We start from the raw sequence: 19,469 nt of genomic DNA, 5'->3' as shown, positions 1-19,469 counted from the left end.
TTGCATGTGTTTCTGTGGCTTATTTATTGGCCAGTCGCTAATTGTTTGGATAAAAGACTTAGCAACAATGTTTTTCACTGCTGAATATGCAGTTAATTCGATGAATAAAAGCTTATGAGTTCTACAAGTTTGATTGCTTAATTGTTGTTCTTATTTTTAAAAAATCTATTTGGTATAAAAGGAAACTCTATGTCTATGGTTCCCTTTTAATTAGCTTTTCCAGTTGGTCTGTAGATTTAATTTTGGTCTGTTTGCCAGACAAAATTCACCGACAATTACAATTACAGGAATTAACTAGAATTTCACTAATTTGCCGGACTAATTTGGCATTTTAATGAGCCACAGAGCCGCAGAGAAAATGACAGAGCAGCAGCGAACTGTGAATTTATGGCCAACGAGCATTTCGGATTCGAGTTGACAAAAAGTAAAACCCACTTGTAAATTTCCCCCAGTCATTTATCAAGTGTTAGCAGAACATAAATCTCGTCTAGGCAAATAGCCAAGTAGCTGTGACACAAGCCCAACAAACTAACGTAGTCTTGGCCAAAAGTCAAATCCAGACCGTGGCCATAATGCCCGACGTCACGCAATTGTCTTTGGTAGCCAGAGAATCTTGGCATTAAATTTTACTGCCTTCGACTGTTGGACATTAAAAACAAAGGACAACAAATGTCGCGCAGACAATGAGCCAGGTTAACGTGGCCGTTACAATGGCAGTTGTTTTTCGGCGGCATATGGCACGTGGCAGGTTGGCAGTCGGGTTGATTTATTTAGTCGAGTGCGATGAAAAATTGATGATTTAAATCCAGGAGTTAGAATGCCTCCTTGGGGCGTCGTTTGGCTGGTTTAAAGTGCGGCAAGTGCGATTCACGCCTAACTTGATTTGATTCTTATCCTGTGCGTGTTTACTTAATTAAAATTCCAGCAACTAACGGACCAAACTGGCTTTCTAATTGAATTTAAGTTACAACTTTTACATCGAGATGTGTGGCCACTTGCCGAATTAGTTGTACGACTTGTATGGGTTGGGCAATTAGCCGGATTACCTGGGTCCTGAGCAAATGTAATTGGAATGAAATGCAATTTAGTTTGGTATCTATGATCGGGGGAAATGCCGCAATTTGTTGGCAGGACCACTCGCACACAGTCCTTGAGTATCTGTTGCATAAAGGGTTTTTGCAAGTTGGCTGCATTCCAGCAACCAAGCACGAAAATTGCTAGTAATCTTGATGCTGCCACATGAAATGCCACAAGTGTCAGGCACTCCATTGTAGCATACTTTCGGGCGGTGCCATTTGAATAGAAAACACATTAATCATACGCCCTGCGTGCCCACTTGCCTTCACTCTTACGGAAAACGAAAAACTAATTGAGCTGTGGTCGCTGCATTTCTGCATGGCTGCTCTTTTTTTTGTTAGCACACATTTCTTACTTATTTGCCAGCCGTTCCTTGGCATATCACGCATACGCCACATTGTCCACATATCAGCGTTGCAGTATATTAAGTCATTCCTGCTCACTGGTGTTTGACAGCCAGTGTGTACTTACATACTTTCATATGTGTGTATGTTTTTATATATTTACATGTCTAAGAGCTTGTTAAAGTCACGTTTCTGGCAAATTCTATTATATTGTAAAGCATTTTCCCTATTTTGCGGCAAGTGCCAAGCGGCAGCTGCCATCTGGCAGTTCGCTGCATGCCATAAAAATGTCTACGGCACACGCAACTTGACTCTGGGTGAAAGTCTAGGCGGGGGGTCTCCCAGTACCATTGCCCCAATAAACGGACGGAGCGCATTTCGTGCGTATGGAAAAAAGAAGAGAACGGGCCAACAAAAATCTGCAATTCATGCAATTTTCATGGAAAATTTGCCACGCCAAGAGAACTGAGAACAGAGAACATCAACTAAGGACACAACCGTACACAACAACATACAACAACATCTGTGTACATATTCATGTGTGTATTAGGATCTGTGCTTTGAATGTCAAAATATTTGTGTGTTTGGCATTTCAAGCGTTAAATTTCTGCTGTCAACGCTCGTCCCAGAAAAAGTCTCCCATCTCCAGTGTGTTTTCTGAGCAGCAGAGATATTTTGAGGTTTTCTCCACTCACTGTTTTTCCGATTTTGGGGCAAAATTCACCGACGGAATCCAAATTAATTTGCCTAGCACGTGGGCTCCAGTGATTATGTCTAGTTGGGTATGTGTTCGTGTGTTTTTGTTTGAATTTGTCTTAAGTGCCAAAGTCCTTGGCTTGATGCCTGCGAGATTACGGCTTACGTGAGGCATCACCCCGATTGGGAGCCGCCTCTATGTGTATGTATGCCATAACCCATTGGGACACTTGATATGGCATTTAAGAAAGACTCTTAATAAATTGTGGCAATTATTCTTCAGCCTCTTAAGGGATTGCACTGAGACTTCATAAATGTGCAGTATTACAGTATGATGAATAGACTTATCTTTGTAGGTTTAAGACCCACTTAAATGCATTCTGATTATGGTCTTTTACTAACTAAAATAAATATGTATCGAAGGTTTTTGTAATTTAATTATTATTCATCTTTTGTTAAGCTATATTTTGAACAAATTGTTTTTGTTGCTCAAAATATAACTTCACACAAGATACATATAATTTTTATAGTGATTTAAGGATTCTGACGACATAATATCCTCTTCAGGTTTTTCTCCTGGAAGGAATACTTTTCAATGTTACATCTCTCAAAAAATTTGATATTCCAAACATAATCCCGAATGCAATTTAAAATGGCTATTTGTCTGAACATTTTTGGGGCCGAGTTTCTTTGGGAAGCGGTTTGATCTTTATATCCTTTGGAGTCGGTTCGTCTGGTGGACTACAACTTCCACTGGGGTTTGGATCTTTGCAGTTCTCATCCGGCTCATCTGGAATATACCTATTTACAGTCTTTCCAGTTTTGGTTATAACTAGGATTTTCATGACGAAATTTCAGGTAAATACAATTTGTAAAATTTTGTGAATTTTGTGAAACGTGTTTTCCGAATAAAATGCTTACTCAGTTGGAGGAGTTTTTGTGCGTGAAATCCCCTAGACTTTCGTTAATCTTAATGCTTTAAGCTGCTCCTCCGACTGGATTCGAGTTTCTCCCTGAAAGTAGGCAACGAAAACAGAGAAGATAAATGAAGACCAAGGCAGCCAGCAAACAAGCCGCCCCCGCCCTGTTTATACCACATCCTTCCGTCTCTGCGGCAGATTTGTGGCCGGAGTCGAGTCTAAAAATATGCCGCCATAGCCCGCCCGCCGGCCACGCCCATCAGCCTCCGCCCATCCCACACGTGATGTTTGCGGGAAGCGTTGTCGGCATGTTTGCCTTGGCTGCATGTGGAAAGTGGCACATAATTAATTCAAATTAATTACGAATTGTGTGGAATTAGTGCTTGTGGCAAGTCCTGAAACGAACCCTTAGATTCTGGGGATCCTTTTGCTTGTCGGGTCGATGCTCGGTCTACAATTTGCCGGCAGATTTTTCGGTCCGTCCCCTTCAATTTCCAAGTATATTTGTACTAAAATGCTAATTCTCCGCCAGCCAAAAGTCAAACTCTCTATTATATGTTTGTGTCTGACCCAATTAGCGCGCAAATTTTGCAACAATGTCATAAACTGGGGCAGCTAACTGCATTGAGCAGTTGAGCAGAGGGCGTGGCTGATGGCCTGGCATTTATAAATCAATTATGCAGCGATTGCACGCTCATTAGTGTCAAACTCAATTAACGCTTTGACAGTTTGGCAGGGTTCAAAACGGCCGAACAGGAGAATAGAGGGGACTGCAAGAAGACGGGCGACAGCAACACGGATTGAGGTCAGTTCCGTTGTCCGGCGGTTGACTCAAGTTCAAGCCCCTAATTGGCTACGCTGATCCGGACCCGGATCCGGGAACTGCGTTGTCCCCCTGAAACTGACAGGAGCTGCAGCGATTATCGAGGATAATGAGCTGAAGGCCTTTAATCGATTGTTGGCCAACGGAAGTGATTTTGCGATGAATATTCTATCCACCATCGCTTCTCTGGAGACTAGTTTTGTTTGTTAAATATGCGTTATTAAACAAGGTAGCAATTTTTTTCTATTCATTGCTGCGAAATATTCCGACCATTTTTGACTATGTTATGATCGAAATACCGACTTTGTTGACGATAAATTATATTAACGCTTGTTAAGTGATTTTAGCAATATTTTTTCTAGCTTCACAGCCAAAAACAAGTCCAAACAAGACGTACACCTAAAAGAAATACTTTTTTGTGCAGCTAACGACCTAAACTGACAGTTTATTTGACTACCAACTTGATTTGGGAAACTCAATTTTTTGCCTATTTTTTTACATTTTGATTTTTAATAATTGATCATCAATTTTTGTGAAAAATGCATAAAATTTGACATTTTTAGGTGGGGACACAGATTTTTTATAAATTTAATTACGATCTCAACGAGATATGACATTCCACGTTCCGACCATTATTCGCTGTGTTATGAGCCAAATACTGACTTTTGGGAAGAGATCAGGGCAGACCAAATATCGTATTTTCGGAAATGGGTAACATCATCAATTTTTCCGAAAAATGGCCAAAAATTGACATTTTTAGGTGTGAACACAGTTATGTTGGAAATTTAATTTCTATTTCAACGAGATATTACATTCCAAGTTCCGACAATTTTTAGCTTTGGTATAATCAAAATTCCGACTTTTTTTTTAGAAAAGTTGGATTATGATTGACTTTTCTGAATATTGATAGGTTTTTATGCTTTTCCAGCCAAAACTATCGAAATTTTAAAAATGTGTTTATACTTCAACACATTTTTAAATAAATATTAATTAGAATTATAAAAACTGTGAATAAAAAATTAATATTTTATCAAATCGTCTGTAGAGAAAGGGTCTGTTCAAAGTTTTTTTAAGTATTTAAAATTTTAGATGACCTTGTGATGCCTAAGATATTATCATAGCTGACAGGACTTCAACAAAAAACTGTCTTCTCTTTATCTAAGCAACTTTCTCCCATTTTTGCCTTGCACATTTTATGAAATGTTAATCTTGAACGACCTTCGGCAAATCATCATCAGCTATGCTCTTGGTCTTTCTGGCCGGACTTTAAGGCTCTGGGGCATCGTGGCATTCAACGTGGACCGCAGACAATGCCGGCCAGATCCATTCAGCTATCTGGGCCCTTTTCCAGCTGCGACCGGTGTTTTATATCATAATTGCAATCTTGCATAAATGCGTGTACGCCCGAGTTTTTGAAGTACACCAAATGAGCGAGAGCTTGTGTTTAGGTTCGTCCTGTCGTTGGGCTTATGCTTATGCTTATGTTTGTGTGCTGGTATCGGTATGCCATGTTTGTTTGTCCTTCGGATCGCCATTTTAGTATGCGTCTTTTTTACAGCTTCAACGGTAAAAGCAATCCCAGGCAGCCATCTATGGAATCCCTGCCATCATTATCATCGTCATCGTCGTCATCGCTGGAACACGTGTTGTCTCCTCACCCAAAACAAATCCCCCTCTCCCATAAACAAACCAACCAGCCAGCCAGGCAGCCAACCTCGCCATGTCCATGACACACTTGCTCCGCAATCTGTGTTAGTGCGAACGAGGTGTATGGTTTGGTGTGTGCATATCTCAGTGTTTGCATCTGTGGCCACCTTACCAACCCAACAACCCACCAACCCAACGGACCACCCTCTGCAAGCATATGTTCCGCCCCCTGAAACGCATTGAAACGCGTTTTGTTTGCTCTGGCTGGTCAGCAGAGGAGCATTGAGGTCACTTGGCCTGCATGTTATTACCCAGCTACCCAGTTACCCAGCCTCCATTGCCATCCCACCAAGCCATCAAGCTTCTATGTCCCAGAGTACCAGATATCCTCGACTTCTTTCATTCCACGCCACGTTTGCTCCATTAGCACTCAATCATTGCCTGATAGCCGAACCACTCGTGCATCAAATTAATACCAAACACCAAAGCGAAAATGTCATCAATAACGCTCATCGGCGCCCTGCGGCTGGAGGCGGCTCAAGGAGACGGAGCCGGACCAATCCGGCCACATCCCCAACCGCCTTCCGGCCACGTGACCAAGTTAATTTGGCGTTCTGGCCACAAACAATTAGTAAGCAAAACAAAGCAATTACAATAGCGAGTGGGAAGTGAGGGAAGTGAAGGTACTTTGGTTAGAAGGATAGAAATGCCTCAAATGACACTGGCCAGCGGAATGTTGAGACTGGTAATGGGTTTAAGGCGCATAAGACTCTTTAAACAATTTTAAGGGAAAAATCGGTGTTTTTTCTTCAATTTCAAAACATGCATATAGACACTTCCCCATCAATATTTTTTTTCTTAAGACCCAAAAACGATTTCGAAATTCCGCAGCCATAAAAGCTTACAATACCGGATGTTGTCGAGAACAAAATCCCAAAGCTCCTTTGTTGACAAGCCTGAATCGTATTTATGTAGACCAGTTTTTGACCGTTTGAGTGGCTGGAACTATTATTGCATTCAGTGGCATCAACACTGATTCACACACCCACACACAGTGGCTGAGCACTTGCCGCTTAATTTGGGTGCATGTCTGTGTTAGTTGGCTCAATTAAAACCCCTCGTCGGTCGGTTTGCGGGTGTTTTGGCCTGCGGCCATGCCTTCAACGATTTTGTGGTGATGGCACTCGCTGCAGGATATGCATATCCCGCTAGCTATATGTATAAATAGATCCCTCCATATCCATGCAAATCGTAACGACACTTCATATATCAAGGGATTAGCTGCGAATCTGGAATGTTTTTAATGATAGCGAGACCCTGAGACAAAGTGCGCATAAAGTGCATTCAAAATGGCATTATCGGAGCCACTCCCATACAGACTATATATATATATATATATAGTCATGATTCTGGCAGCGGTTGAGGGTCAAAGGGTGTAGCATCAAAGCTTTCTACGTGCCACGGGGCTTTTATGCAAATTTTCGCTGCCAACCTTTCGCATGCATTTTATATGCATGCCCTTGCCATTTTCCGTTTTTCTCTCTCGTTTTTTTTGTGGCTTATTTTTTAGGGGGGTCTTAGCCTTCGTTCAATTGGCTAACAATTCGATTTTATTTGATTTAATTTCGTTCTTTTTATCTCGTTTATGGTGAGATGAAGAGAGCTGGGCGAGTGAGTGGGAAAACTTTTTGCTTTAACTCGGCAAAGTCAATTAGGCCAACTGTGCAAACATTTGTTTACACATTCACCGACTGGCTGCTGGGTAAATGGGAAAATAGGGAAAAAGGAGAGGGAAAGGGAAAGAACCAATGGACCATTTGAACTCGGTGCGACTACAAACTGCCATTGGCAACGTTTTGCTTAATTAACATTAAATTGTGTTGTACTACAAGCGCACCCCTGTCTTATCCTCCACCCCGAAAAGTGTTAAGACAAAAGCAAATTGCCACTAAATTGGCACTTAAGGAATTTCGCTGAGCTGGCCAAAGGAAGGACGACGACTGTCAATTAAAGCCCAACTGATGTTTAACAATTTAATTATGAAAGTTAACGAGTTTATGTTGAACTACAGTCAGGATACCCGATAGGATTAACTTTGCCCCCAATTCCTGATTAAAAACCTGTGAATGACACCAGAAGCTGCCCTTTGGCCAAGTTTAAAAGACAATCACCTTGGCTCTTGTCAACGCAATAGTTGTGGAAACTACGGGAAGTTGTAGTAGGTTAGCTTAAATATATTTCAAGGCGTTTTCTGATTTAATTGTTATTTTTCCTTAACAAAGTGGCCGTTTTTATCTTAAAGTCTTTTCATTTAAATTGAAAATACTTAAAGGCTTTTCCTTTTCCCATAAAATGAAACTTTAATTACCCTTCTCAACCCTATTAACTTCAAAATGCAATTATGAATCCTAAGGGAATTGATTGAACTAATTTTGGCCATTAGCCGGCAACATCTTTGCAGCTATAGTCTGGCAATTTTGGTTACTCCTTTGGTGCGTTTGCCGCACTAACCATTCAGTTTTCCTGGCACAAAGGAAGCCTTCATTAGCAGCCAAACGACTTTTAAATTTGCTTCTAATTATTGTGCATTTGTTGGGCAGTTTTGCATTTTCCTGCTTGACTTGGCCCGGTTTCTGAGGGCTCTGCCTGCCGTGTATTTATGGGCCAAACGTTGCATTTGTGTAGTTTTTAATGAGTTTTTGTTGTTTTGCCACGCCGCCAGGAAAAGTTTCGAATGGAGGAGGAGTTGGTGCAGTAGTACTGCCACTGATGCCCGACTGACTAGATGACAGACTGAGTGGAAACGCTTGACTGGCCGACTTGGACTCCAGGCACTCGAAAAACTAATCAGCGCGGCCAAAGTTTTTCCTGGCCAGCTGAAAAGCTTTGCTATCTCTTCCCCTTCTCCCTGAGCTGGTGTTATTTTTTTGTATTCTTTCTGGTCCTCCTGGCCAAAAGACTTTACAACATAATTAAGATTGTTGCGAGCGACTTGAGTGCGTTTAATGAGGAACGGCCAAGGAATCGAGAGAGCAGTGAAGCCAGCCACTGGCTTTTCCCTAGTTTTCCTTGTTTTGCGCAAAAGTTTCCAAGCAGGAGGGGGACTAAGGAACATTTTCGGGCTCGTTACTTATCTTGCTCATTTCCTTTCAGTGCACTTTTGTGTTGGGCATTAACATGGTCATTATATCCTGCTGGATCCTGCTGCACATAATGTCCGTTGGCCTGCACTTGCCAGCCACTTTCTTTTTGGGCTAACTTTTTTCTCAGCACTATTTTTGGGTCCTTTGTTCTTGCTCTAATATGAATTATGAGCGCCGCTCAAGTGTTTCCCGCACCCAATTGCATAATCATTATAATCATAATCATATGAATTTCCGTGTGCAATTGTGTGGAGCGTGCGAGTATCTTGGCAAGGATATCCCCATCTGTATCTGTTTATCTACTACTGCGGCTCGGTTTTTGTTTCGCACCTCTGGCTATAAAAGCCACTATTACTCGCAATCTCTTGGCTAATGTGCTAAAAGTTCAGAGCACGCTTCAGTGCTTTTATGGCTTCAAAGGCGTGGAAAACACGCCGGGAAATCCCCTTATCAGAGTCTCGCTCCTCCTTCTCCTGCAGACCACTAATCTTCGAGCATTTAGTTTTCATTATAGGCACTTGACTGAACAATTTTATTGTTCTTACTTAAATAAAGCAGTGCTTGCTGGCAACTGTTACGCCTTTGCTTATTTTAATTATTTAGTAATTTGAATTTGTGTTGAATATTAATGGGTAGCACCTTTAAACAAGCTAATAAATGAAATGGAAAAACATTTACATCGCAGTTAGAACAATATTGTTGATAAATAAAAGCCATAATTTGCAGTTGAGTGACTTTACTGTATGTTTTTATCCCAAAAATTAGCTTAAAGCTATTTAATATTTGATATTTATTTATAAATTAAAACATTAACTTATCTTTTGTTTAAATAATAACTTAATATAATGGCAATTTAATTTGAATGATCAGCTTTATGGTCAGGATTCGCTTGAAACTCACAAGAGTTAACCGCAAAAACAATTCGAAAGAGAATAATAATTGGTAAATGGTCCAAAAAGAGCTGATGATTTTGTTGGACTTCAATTAACAAACCGACATGCAAATATGGTTCGTATCCCGAATCAAAAAATCAACTTTGCATTCGCTCTCCACCTACCATTCTTGTCATTTACTGTGATGTCCTTTTTTCCGCCATGATGTCCTCTTTTTTTGTGGGTTTTCCAGTGCTGGGTGCTAAATGTCAGCAATGCAATTAAATCGGCAATGGCCAGTGAGGAGAAGGGATACGAGGAGGAGGATTCATCTCTCGGGGACAGGGAAGCGGACAGGGTTTGCCGGACGCGTTATAAAATTATGAAGCAAAATTGGATTTAAAAACAGCCAAGCTGTCCTGGTCTCTAAAGTGGGAAAAGCTGGCTAAGAGGGGATGGATGAGAATGAGAAATGTTGGCGCCATTAGCGCCATTTTCTTTGGATGCTCCCCGATGTCCTTCGTTCTTCGCTCTTCGCTCTTCCTATTTTCTGTTTTCTTTTCTCCACTGCGGCTGCTGCATTTGATGAGTTGAAAATTGTAATTAAACTGCGTTTGTTGTCATTGCATTTAAAAATAATAATAATAAATAATGCATAATAGGGGCGGAGTGGGACAAAAGACAAGTCTCGAGTTAAGGGAAATGAATGGAAATGAAGGCGAGCCCTTTCTACCCCTTGGTTATCCTGGTCTGCAGCCGTACTTAACTATTAAAAAACTTTGGCTGGCAACTTCATCAAAATGACGTGCGAAAAAGTACGTTGAAGAGCGATGAAATGAATGAAATCCAATGGAATACAGAAAATATGACGGAACATCCTTTTTTCGGTGGGCTGAAAAGGACTTTTGTCAGCTGAGGGCGGCTGAAAACGCTTTAATTAAAGTGAAACGCAAACATTTCAATTAAGGAGCGACTGTAAGCTGATTTCAATCTGGCTAAAAGGGATAACTTCCGGCAGACATTTTGCCCCTTTGCCTTTTGCCCTTTTTTCGCTTTTCCGGCTGGCTTTTCCTCAATGTCCTTTCGTTTGCTTAGTGTGTGTTTGTGTGTGCGTGTCGTTCCATCGCAGTTCAAATGTTAGGTCACAATTAAGAGGGCATTGGCATTTCCCCTACTCTCTCCCACCAACGCCACCACCGTCTTTCAACAAGCGATTGACATTAATTTTGCATTAGCCAGCGCCTTGGTCGTTCTTTGTTGCTCATACGCCCTGTTGTTTGGCTGAATTAAATTATGCGCGCTAGCCATAAAAAAGCAGCTCGAGTGGCCATTGTTTCAGTAGCCAAGCAGTTTCCGGCTTGGCCCAGTTCCAGACCCAGCACCAGTGCCCCAAAGCCGAAAACCCAAAACCGAAAACCCAATCCCTGCTTCTGCCTTTGGCTTATTTTATTTTCCAATTAAGTAAATTGCGTGTGCCAGACGAAGACGCCCTATTCTTCTTCACAAAAAAAGGGGCGGCTACAAAAGAATAAATGCTTTCCTCTTGGGCTTCCACATCTTGGTAACCACCCACACACACACATCAATAAATGTTGCGTGTTGGCCTCTGTTCTTGTTCTTTTCTCTGAGAGCTTCAATAACTAATCGCCGAGTTTCCCTTTCGGCTTTAATTGGTTCAATGTCTAAATATCCTAAGCGCATTACCCAGCCGGCTACGATGTCAGCTTCATTACGATTATAGACTTTGATGTGTGAAGGCTGGTGGGTTGGTAGTATCTGGAGTAGAATATATGTATCTAGATACCAGCAGACGGATTTCAATTTGCCAGCCTCTAATGCCAGACGCTCAAGCAATTTGTATTACGCGCTGCCTATATGGACTTGGTCATTGTTATCATTCTAATGGGATTAATCGATGGGATCCGATTATCAGCTCATTGAGGCCAAGTCGGGTTAAGCGAGGCTTTAGTCAGATGTGTGGCAAAGTGAAAATCAATATTAAAATGGAGTAGAATTATGCTTTATGAAATGGATTTGTTTAATATATGATTTATCTTGCTGACGCTGATTAATAATGCAACTTTATTGTTTCAAAAAATAGCCACAACATAATTAAGTTATTAAGTACATGCAATCACGTTTTCAATTTCAGTATCGTATAAAAAATATATTAATTTAATTGCCACTCATTTGCTATCAGAGTAGCGTCTGTTGCGTAACCAACTATTGTTTTAATTCAATCATAAATTGAATAAATATACAAATATTTATTTTTCTCGGTAATTTTTCTCACTTGAGCGACAATAGAATGGCCAGGGATTTAAAGAGTTGCTAATTAGATTAAGTGAAGTGTCAAATTTAGTACGTTTTTACTTTGTGTGCGCTTAACCTACTGCCAAGTGCACTTCAACGGAAGCAGTCAGGCAGCCAGGCAACCAGGCAGCAGCAACAACGGCAACAATATGTATAACCAACTACAGCATACAAATGTTTTCAATTACAGGCAGGCTGGCAGCAGCACGGCGAAACGAAGGGGAATAAACTGGCACAACAACTTTAAAAGTACAAACGGTCGAGAGGAGGAACAGTCCATGGAGTGCATAGACCAGGAATAATGCTAAATGCCACGTCAGCAGCAACATCAACACCAGCAACATCAGCAGCAGCAACAACAGCAGCAGCAGCAACATCATCAGCAAAAGCAGCAAAAACAAGTCAACGACAGCTTAAAACATAATACGCTAGCTGAAGGCAACAAGCGGATAGAAAGACAGTCGACAGACAACCGAGGGACAAAGATATAGGGGGCGATATAGGGCGGCATATACGATTTATATATATAGAGAAAGAGCGAGGAACAAAACAAAGCGACATTGCGAATGATGAGAAATCGCTGTTGCAATTAGTAAGCCAAAGGGTTGGACGAACCATGATTCACGAGCTCTGCAGCCAGCGGAAACGGAAATGCTTGCTAGAAACGGAAACAAAAACAGAAGACGAGGAGGAGCAGGTGGCCACTAAATGCCATTGAACATTGAGCGATCATGTCCGACGTTGAGCAGGCGATTAAGGTCAAGCAGCAGCAACAGCAACCGTCTCAGTTGGTTTGTTCCATGGACGATGAGACGGATCCCACCGAATTTGGAACTGGTGAAGCTGGTTGTGGATCGGAGGTGGGTGCCAAGACCACTGCTTCGCTGACCGCCAAGCCGGGCAGTAGATTCCGGCGCTGCTGCGGGCATTTCCTCAAGCTGCTTCTCTCCACGCCGGGATTGGTGCTTCTGGTCATTGGCTACTCTGTGCTGGGTGCCCTTATCTTTCCGTTGCTGGAGGCGCCACAGGACCTCAGCAAATCAGCGGCCATTGCCAAGAGTCGGGAGGATTGTCTGAGGGAGCTCTGGATTATTACAGGTGAGCCTTAAGTAATGAAAGAAATAACTAAGATAGTTAAAAGTATGCCAAATTCTATTTAGTTTTGAAGTTAATTGATATTTTTTAGTAGCCACCTCCAGAACAGCTTCTAAAAAGTATTAAATTTTTGAGATACAAAGATAAAACGATATGAAAATGTATCTCTTTTGATCTGTTATCTTGCTCTTTTTGTTTCTGCCTGAATATGCAGCAAATATTTAACGCTCCGCTGGCGATGCACGAAAATTCGCATAAATTATGATGGCCACCACATTTTTGCCGCATTGCCCGTAAATTTTCGGCGTGTTTTGCACGCTTGATTTGCCTGCAAATTGCGAAAGTAATTCGAACATTAAAGCGACAATGTTTTGTTATCGCCCATTAATACTAAGTAAATAGTAGCGGTTGCACGGCGTAGAGCCAGCACAAATATTTTAATTATAAGTACCAGCAAACATGGCTCCGTTGAAAAGCAAAACCACGTCCCACTTATTGCCATCGAACCGAAAACAAAAGGGTGGCTAAATTTCATTTTCGCAGCTACCGAATTGAATAATAGCTAAATATTTGCATAGCCAAATATTTAGACAGGCGGTGGCCATTTAATTTGTTTCCGCAAATGTGCGATATCCCATCGATACGCGTTTATGTTTATCGAAACTATTTTGAGGTCTATTTGTTGGCCTGATTTATGTGAAATTAATTACTTTGTCGCACCTGCCAGTGGCACTCGATTCGTGGCTGGAGAAAAGATTCCATCGCGGCAGCGGCACGTGCGTGTATATTAGAGTTGATGTTAATTTAATTAAAATTTCACATAATAAATAAACCAATTAACTTGAGCTCATCCGCGGCAGAGGCGTCCCACCTGGCGTATGATTAATTCGATTAGCCCACCAAAAAGCGCTGCCTTCTTCTTGCCTAGCATGCAATAGAGGTAATTTATTACCATACCCCTTCCTCGTGGAGTAGAAGTGTTCATTAATAAGTATGTAATATGTAGTAGAAAGCTTCTCAGACTATATAAAGTATAAATAGAGAAGGTGAAAATTTATCTAGAACTTCCTTATATGTCTGGGAATCCTGAGAGCTTGCCAATAATCCACGGAACGTAAGTGGGTACATCCATGTAGTAAGCCTTACGACCAGTCCCACAGTATCTGCTTCCTGTGCTCACCACTCCAAACTGTACCCTGCGATCAGTGCCGAAATAAGAACTTTTCCAGGTGAGCGGCCCACCCGAGTCACCCACACAGGTGTCCACATGATCACCGCTGGCACACAGAAACGAGCTGTCCCTGCCACCAGTGCAAGTCTCTGTATTTACAAAGACCTCCATCGTACTGTTGGCAACGCGCCTGTTTTCAGTTCTTCCCCAACCAATCGCCATATAGGATTGTCCAATAACCGAAGTAAACGCCAGCAGTTCGTCGGTTAGGGGAAGGCATATGGGTTTGATGTGATCTGCAGATTAGAGTTTTTATATATGAATATAAACCTTATAAGAAATCATACCCTTGAAGACCACTTTTCGGTTCAGTCTCAACAGGGCAATATCAAACCAAGGGTAGACTGGATCGAATTCCTCGTGAATAGACCAACTTTCTATACCAAATTCCTCAGCGGGTGGGGCACAAACCCTTTGATTATGGTAGGTGGCGCAGTCTGGTGAGGTATTTATGTCCAGCTCTCCTAGGCGCACTCTTAATCTGCTCAAGATTGAGTACGAATATAAGACATTAAGAAGAAAAAATATATTTTTAATACAACTTACTCTCCAGATAGGGGACACATTTTGAAGCAGTGTGCAGCAGTTAAAACAAAACCTAATGTAATGTAATAAATAGTCAGGGGAAATCGCTTCTGTATGCACTTTTTTATATATGTACTTACGTTCTGAGATAAGGGCGCCTCCACATCGACACATCTCCAAATCAATCGGAATATAAAGTAATGCCATCCAAGGTTGAGAAAATAAAGAGGATTTCAAGCCACCGAAGATCCTAACTGGGAATTTTCTAACTTTCATGAGAGGAGATACGACACCGCACTCCATTTGCTTTAATTGGTGGTAAACCCTTAGCTCTCCTGGTGTCCAATCTTTGGGTTCGGCCTGAGATGAAACCATTAGGCAGATGATAGCCCACAATAGGGTAAAAATCAGATGAGAACTGTTCATGATCGGAGCTCAGATCGAGAGAGACTGAACACCTTTTAAGCCCACCTCGATGCTGAAAGCTGCTGATATTTTCTTATCGCGATGTACAATTTCTGCGAAATAAAACAAATTAATTTCTTTAGAATAATCGGAAAATAGAAAAGGGAGGGGCTTATCAAGATTGTAAATCGTCATTCCTATTTCTATTTTTAAATAAATGAACAGAGCAATGGGTATCTTATTCTAACTGAACTCTGCAAGCTTAAAGATCCAAAGAAGAAGTTAAATATTATTTTGGCATTCTTTTTCATTGCCAATTAGTTTCTTATAAACTCTAAAGTCCCAGAACGAAGAGGAATTTTGAAAATCAATCGATTAAGTTGAAAAGATTGGCAGAGAGAATCGTTTGATTTTGGCTTTGTTCTTGGCAACTTGCTCAGGTCGATTAGGGTGGGTGGATGATGTCTGGGGAAAGTGTACCCTCGAGGCTTCAAGCACTCGAGTGTTATACACCCACAGTTCAACCTACACTGCCACTTCCCCAACGAGCCCAAGGCCAGAGGGCGTGAAAAGGGCGTGGAAGACAAGGAAGACAGCAAACTAGTCTCAAACTGCTGTTAACAAGCGACCTCTGCAATTTGCAAGAGAGGCGAACACACGACATCAAATGGGAGCAGATTCCTCAAGACAGGCAACCGAAATCGAAGGGGAGGATTGGTGGGCTGTTGGAGGCTGGGAAAGGTGAACCAAGGATAGTCCGATTTGTCGGCACTTGTCGTCCGTGTCGATGGGAGGTCGAAGGCTGTTGCTGCACTTGGCATGAAATTGCATAATTACGGAAAGGACACTTGAACGCATTCTCGACGAGACCCGATTTAACCTTTTTTTTTTTTTTTTTCATTTCACATTTTTTGCAGAGAAACTCAACGTTCTGTATGAACGCAACTGGACGATGTTGGTCCACGAGCAGCTGCGTCGCTTTGAGGGCTCGATTGTGGCGGCCACACGTCAAGGTGGTTCGGTTGGTTCTTCCAGCGGAGCAGGACTATTCCATGAGGGCAGTGCCAGCGCCCTAGGCCATTTTGGCTACGATGCTGGCGACTCACAGAGCTGGACATTTAGTGAGGCTCTACTCTACTCGGTCACTGTGATAACAACAATTGGTAAGTTCCGCTCCTGTTTCCGCTTCCTATTCAGCACTTTCACTTTTACTTTACTCCATCCCAAAATACCTAAGCCGTTTGGATTTATGTTTAGTGTTTATCCAAGGACTTGGCGAGCAGAGCTGCTTATTATGATTTTCGGCCAGGCCGCAACTCGTGCTGTGGCCAACAAATATTTACATTACACAGAGGGGGTGTGGCAAGGGGGTGCTGCAAATAGACCTCGACATCCCAACGCCTTGAAGAGCAAACTAAGCCACAGGAGCCGGACTATTGAAGTGCCAGGACATCAGACATTGTGTATACGACCCGTAGGCCGGGTCTAAATATTTGCATATGCTAAATGATGGGCCATCCTTGTTGTTACAAATTAACTGTATCTCATGGTCTTTAACTTTAACAGCATGCCAGTTATCCGGGGGAGAAAGTCCATTGAAAAGGATCTACGCGTTTATACATAAGCTATGAAGTATGGCGCTAAACGGATTTATTGTCTGCATTGTGTGGGTCAAACAATAACTGGGTTATGAGTGTTAAATATTAGCCTTCTAATGAGTGTTTGTGAAGTGTAGTGGATAAATTATGTTTCCCTGATTGAAATTAAACTCACATTTTGATACTTTAAAGATTAATAGAGCTGAAATGAGCTTCTTAAATGGGTTCACAGAAGTTAGTTTTTAGCTTAAATTATATTATTCACAGCTAGTCTAACTTGAAATTTCATTTGTGACCCATTAAACTTAAGGATGTTACTTTCCCCTTTTAAAAACTAATTCCATATGCTGCGCCATCCCAACAGATTTAGGTCCCAAGGTCCTTTCTCCATTCCTTAGCTTGTCCTCACCCATCCGATTAAAAGTGCATGCATTTATATTAGCCCGTTCGTGCTTGCCATTTTCATGCTCTAAACCAGATATATTATCCCGATCCTTTGCAGGTCACGGCAGCCTGACGCCGCGCACCGCCGCCGGGAAGCTGGCGACCATCTTCTACGCCCTGGTGGGCGTGCCTCTCATGCTGATGTGCCTGTCCAGCTTGGGCGCCCTCCTCGCCGATGCCCTGCAGTGCACCTACGTGCGACTCTGCTGCCAACTGCAGAGGCACCAGGAGCACAGAAGGAAATCCACACCCGGGGCGACGACGCCAACTGGCAGCACAGCGATGACAACGATGCCAGCCAAGTCGAGGGAAAAGGACAAGGAAAAGGGTTCCAAGCGACGAATGGTAAGGCCACCATGGCGAATGATTGATATTATTTAAGCAAGGGCAGCAGCTGCAGTTCATCAGAAAGTTTAACTCCATCTGGAGAACACTTTTATGTGTCTTAATTTGATATCTAAAGAGGCAACTGCTGTTGAACAAAAAAAAAGAAATTAATCGCAAGGAAGACTAAACTTATGCGAAGATTTTATCAAAAAGCTATAAAACCTAGAAATTGTTTAATTTAAAACCATTTTATTTCACATCTGAAAAGACTTAACTATCTTATTTAAACTGACTTCACTTTTGTACACGTACTGAACCCTTCTAACTCAGACTGATTTCCCAATGGTATTTCCCCCATTTTCCCATGACTTATGATTGATATTGTTTAAGCTAGAACAGCAGCTGCATTCACTCCATCGACTGACTGGAACTCAAGAACATTTTTATGGATCCTAATTCGATAGTTGAGAGGACAACTTATTTACTTTGTGCTTCCAACAGCAACAGTTGCTGCTGCTGAGTAACCCAAAAAGAAAACGAGTCCAAAGTGTTTTCCTGTGCATTCCGGTTTAAAGAAAACTTTCGACATTGTTTCGCGTGTCCAAAGTTCTCGGCGAAAAACTTTCGCTGGCTACTCCGCTGTTTTACGCATGAACTTTTCCCACCACTCACTAAGTGTTTCGCTTGTAGTTTTTCCTAGCCAACCCCACCACCCTATTAGTCCACACAAAAGTTTTTCCAACAGCAACGACAGTTTCATTTTGGCCAACGGGGAAAACCTGGAAATCCCCAGGTCGGTGATATATGGAAATGGCAAACTGCTAAGCCAGAATGTGATGGGAATCTTCGATTGTCCAGCATTTTGCTTATTTCTCAATGGGATTCCAACGATTTTCCGAACATCAAAATGCATTGGGATCTCGAATTACGGCTTTTAATTACGACAGCAGAAGCCTTTTAAGTGGATCCCTCCAATCCTTCGGCCCGGATTTCTATTAACGCAAACTGAAAGTTTGTAATTGATTTGGGCAAAACAACAAAGAACTTTCCTTTTTGCCTTTTTTGTTTTTACGTTTTTCGTTATACTTTCTAGGTCTTCCCAACAACTGCAGACTGTTTTTGGGTTCGGTTTCACGTTTTTTCCTGGTTTATTGCGTTTTTATTTGCTCTGCCAACAGGGAGCCATCGTTGTATACATTATAAATAATTTTTTAGGATATCAAAACTCTGACTAGGTTGCCAAAGCCCCCCCACTTTTTTTATTTTGGTTTGTTTGTTTGTTTTCCAACTGTATTTGTTTGTTTGCGTGTTTTGTGCATTCGTGCATAAGTTTTGTAAGTGATTTGCTGGCCTCTCGTAATGACATTTCTGAACGTGGAGTTCCGGATTTTCCATGTACCGAGCACTCTTTTTCGCATTCGCTGGAAAATGTTATTCGCTTTTAAAGCTTTAAGACCAGAAATAAAGGAAATACGAAAAAAAGTGATTCTTTCTGTTTGCACTCGCAGCCTTTTTCATTTGCGGCCACTCATTTGTCCGCCTGCTCCTGTTTGTTTTGCTTGCACAAATTTCTGTTTAATTGGCAATTTATGGCTGAGTGGAAAAAAACGAAAGCGAATGGCGGCAGGGTTCAATAAATAAATAAGTGATTTTGCGGTGGCCACGGCAACTTCGATGGCCGTGTGTTTGTCATCCATCATCTGGCAGAGCGGCAAACATAAAAATTCATTTCATAAATTAACATTTACTTGGGAACGTGCAACCCAACTCGACACTTTTAATGAACTCCCCGCTAAACTTTGCCCGACAAACTTGAAAATTCCCGCAGCAAAAGTTGACTTTTAAAGCGAGTAGCAAGTAGGAAGCCTCCTTCCATTCGACACTTTAAGAGTTGAGCAAACTTTAGTTTTGCAGTTTGAGTTGGGTCAAATGGCGGCGGCATAAATTAAATTTTTACCACGGCCCAAGTGGCTGGCTTTCGTGCCAGGTAAATTGAAATGAGTGCGAGC

The 19,469-nt window shown here is 41.8% G+C and overlaps 2 protein-coding genes across 2 annotated transcripts in view; one reads left to right on the top strand and one right to left on the bottom strand.

The window, feature by feature from the left end:
- LOC108104856 overlaps positions 1–19,469 on the top strand; it is a 42,279-nt gene that overhangs the window by 15,310 nt on the left and 7,500 nt on the right. Inside the window, exons 3-5 of the mRNA XM_017211176.2 lie at positions 12,026–12,933; positions 16,009–16,254; positions 17,192–17,478. Coding sequence (XP_017066665.1) covers positions 12,567–12,933; positions 16,009–16,254; positions 17,192–17,478 — 900 coding nt within the window. The 5' untranslated portion in view covers positions 12,026–12,566. The remainder of the gene's footprint in view (positions 1–12,025; positions 12,934–16,008; positions 16,255–17,191; positions 17,479–19,469) is intronic.
- On the bottom strand, positions 13,851–15,123 carry LOC108104859 (serine protease grass-like). Its single transcript, XM_017211180.2, has 4 exons — positions 14,827–15,123; positions 14,708–14,759; positions 14,449–14,642; positions 13,851–14,397 (listed from the first exon to the last, which is right to left on the bottom strand). Exons 1-4 carry the CDS (start codon positions 15,110–15,112, stop codon positions 14,000–14,002), a joined length of 930 nt encoding a protein of 309 aa, XP_017066669.1. The 5' UTR covers positions 15,113–15,123; the 3' UTR covers positions 13,851–13,999.

This window comes from Drosophila eugracilis, unplaced genomic scaffold, assembly GCF_018153835.1.
Source record: "Drosophila eugracilis isolate 14026-0451.02 unplaced genomic scaffold, ASM1815383v1 contig_1765, whole genome shotgun sequence".
Lineage (NCBI taxonomy): Eukaryota > Metazoa > Arthropoda > Insecta > Diptera > Drosophilidae > Drosophila > Drosophila eugracilis.
Note: the sequence above shows the minus strand (reverse complement) of the source record. Positions and strands in the feature narration are given on the sequence as shown.

Bases quoted from the DNA above. Each gene is read 5' to 3' on its own strand.
- LOC108104859 (XM_017211180.2), bottom strand. From the start codon at position 15,112: ATGAACAGTTCTCATCTGATTTTTACCCTATTGTGGGCTATCATCTGC. The intron at 14,643-14,707 runs GTAAGTTGTATT...AATCTTGAGCAG, and splicing joins ATGTGTCCCCTATCTGGAGA to ATTAAGAGTGCGCCTAGGAG. The intron at 14,398-14,448 runs GTATGATTTCTT...TCTAATCTGCAG, and splicing joins CCGAAAAGTGGTCTTCAAGG to ATCACATCAAACCCATATGC.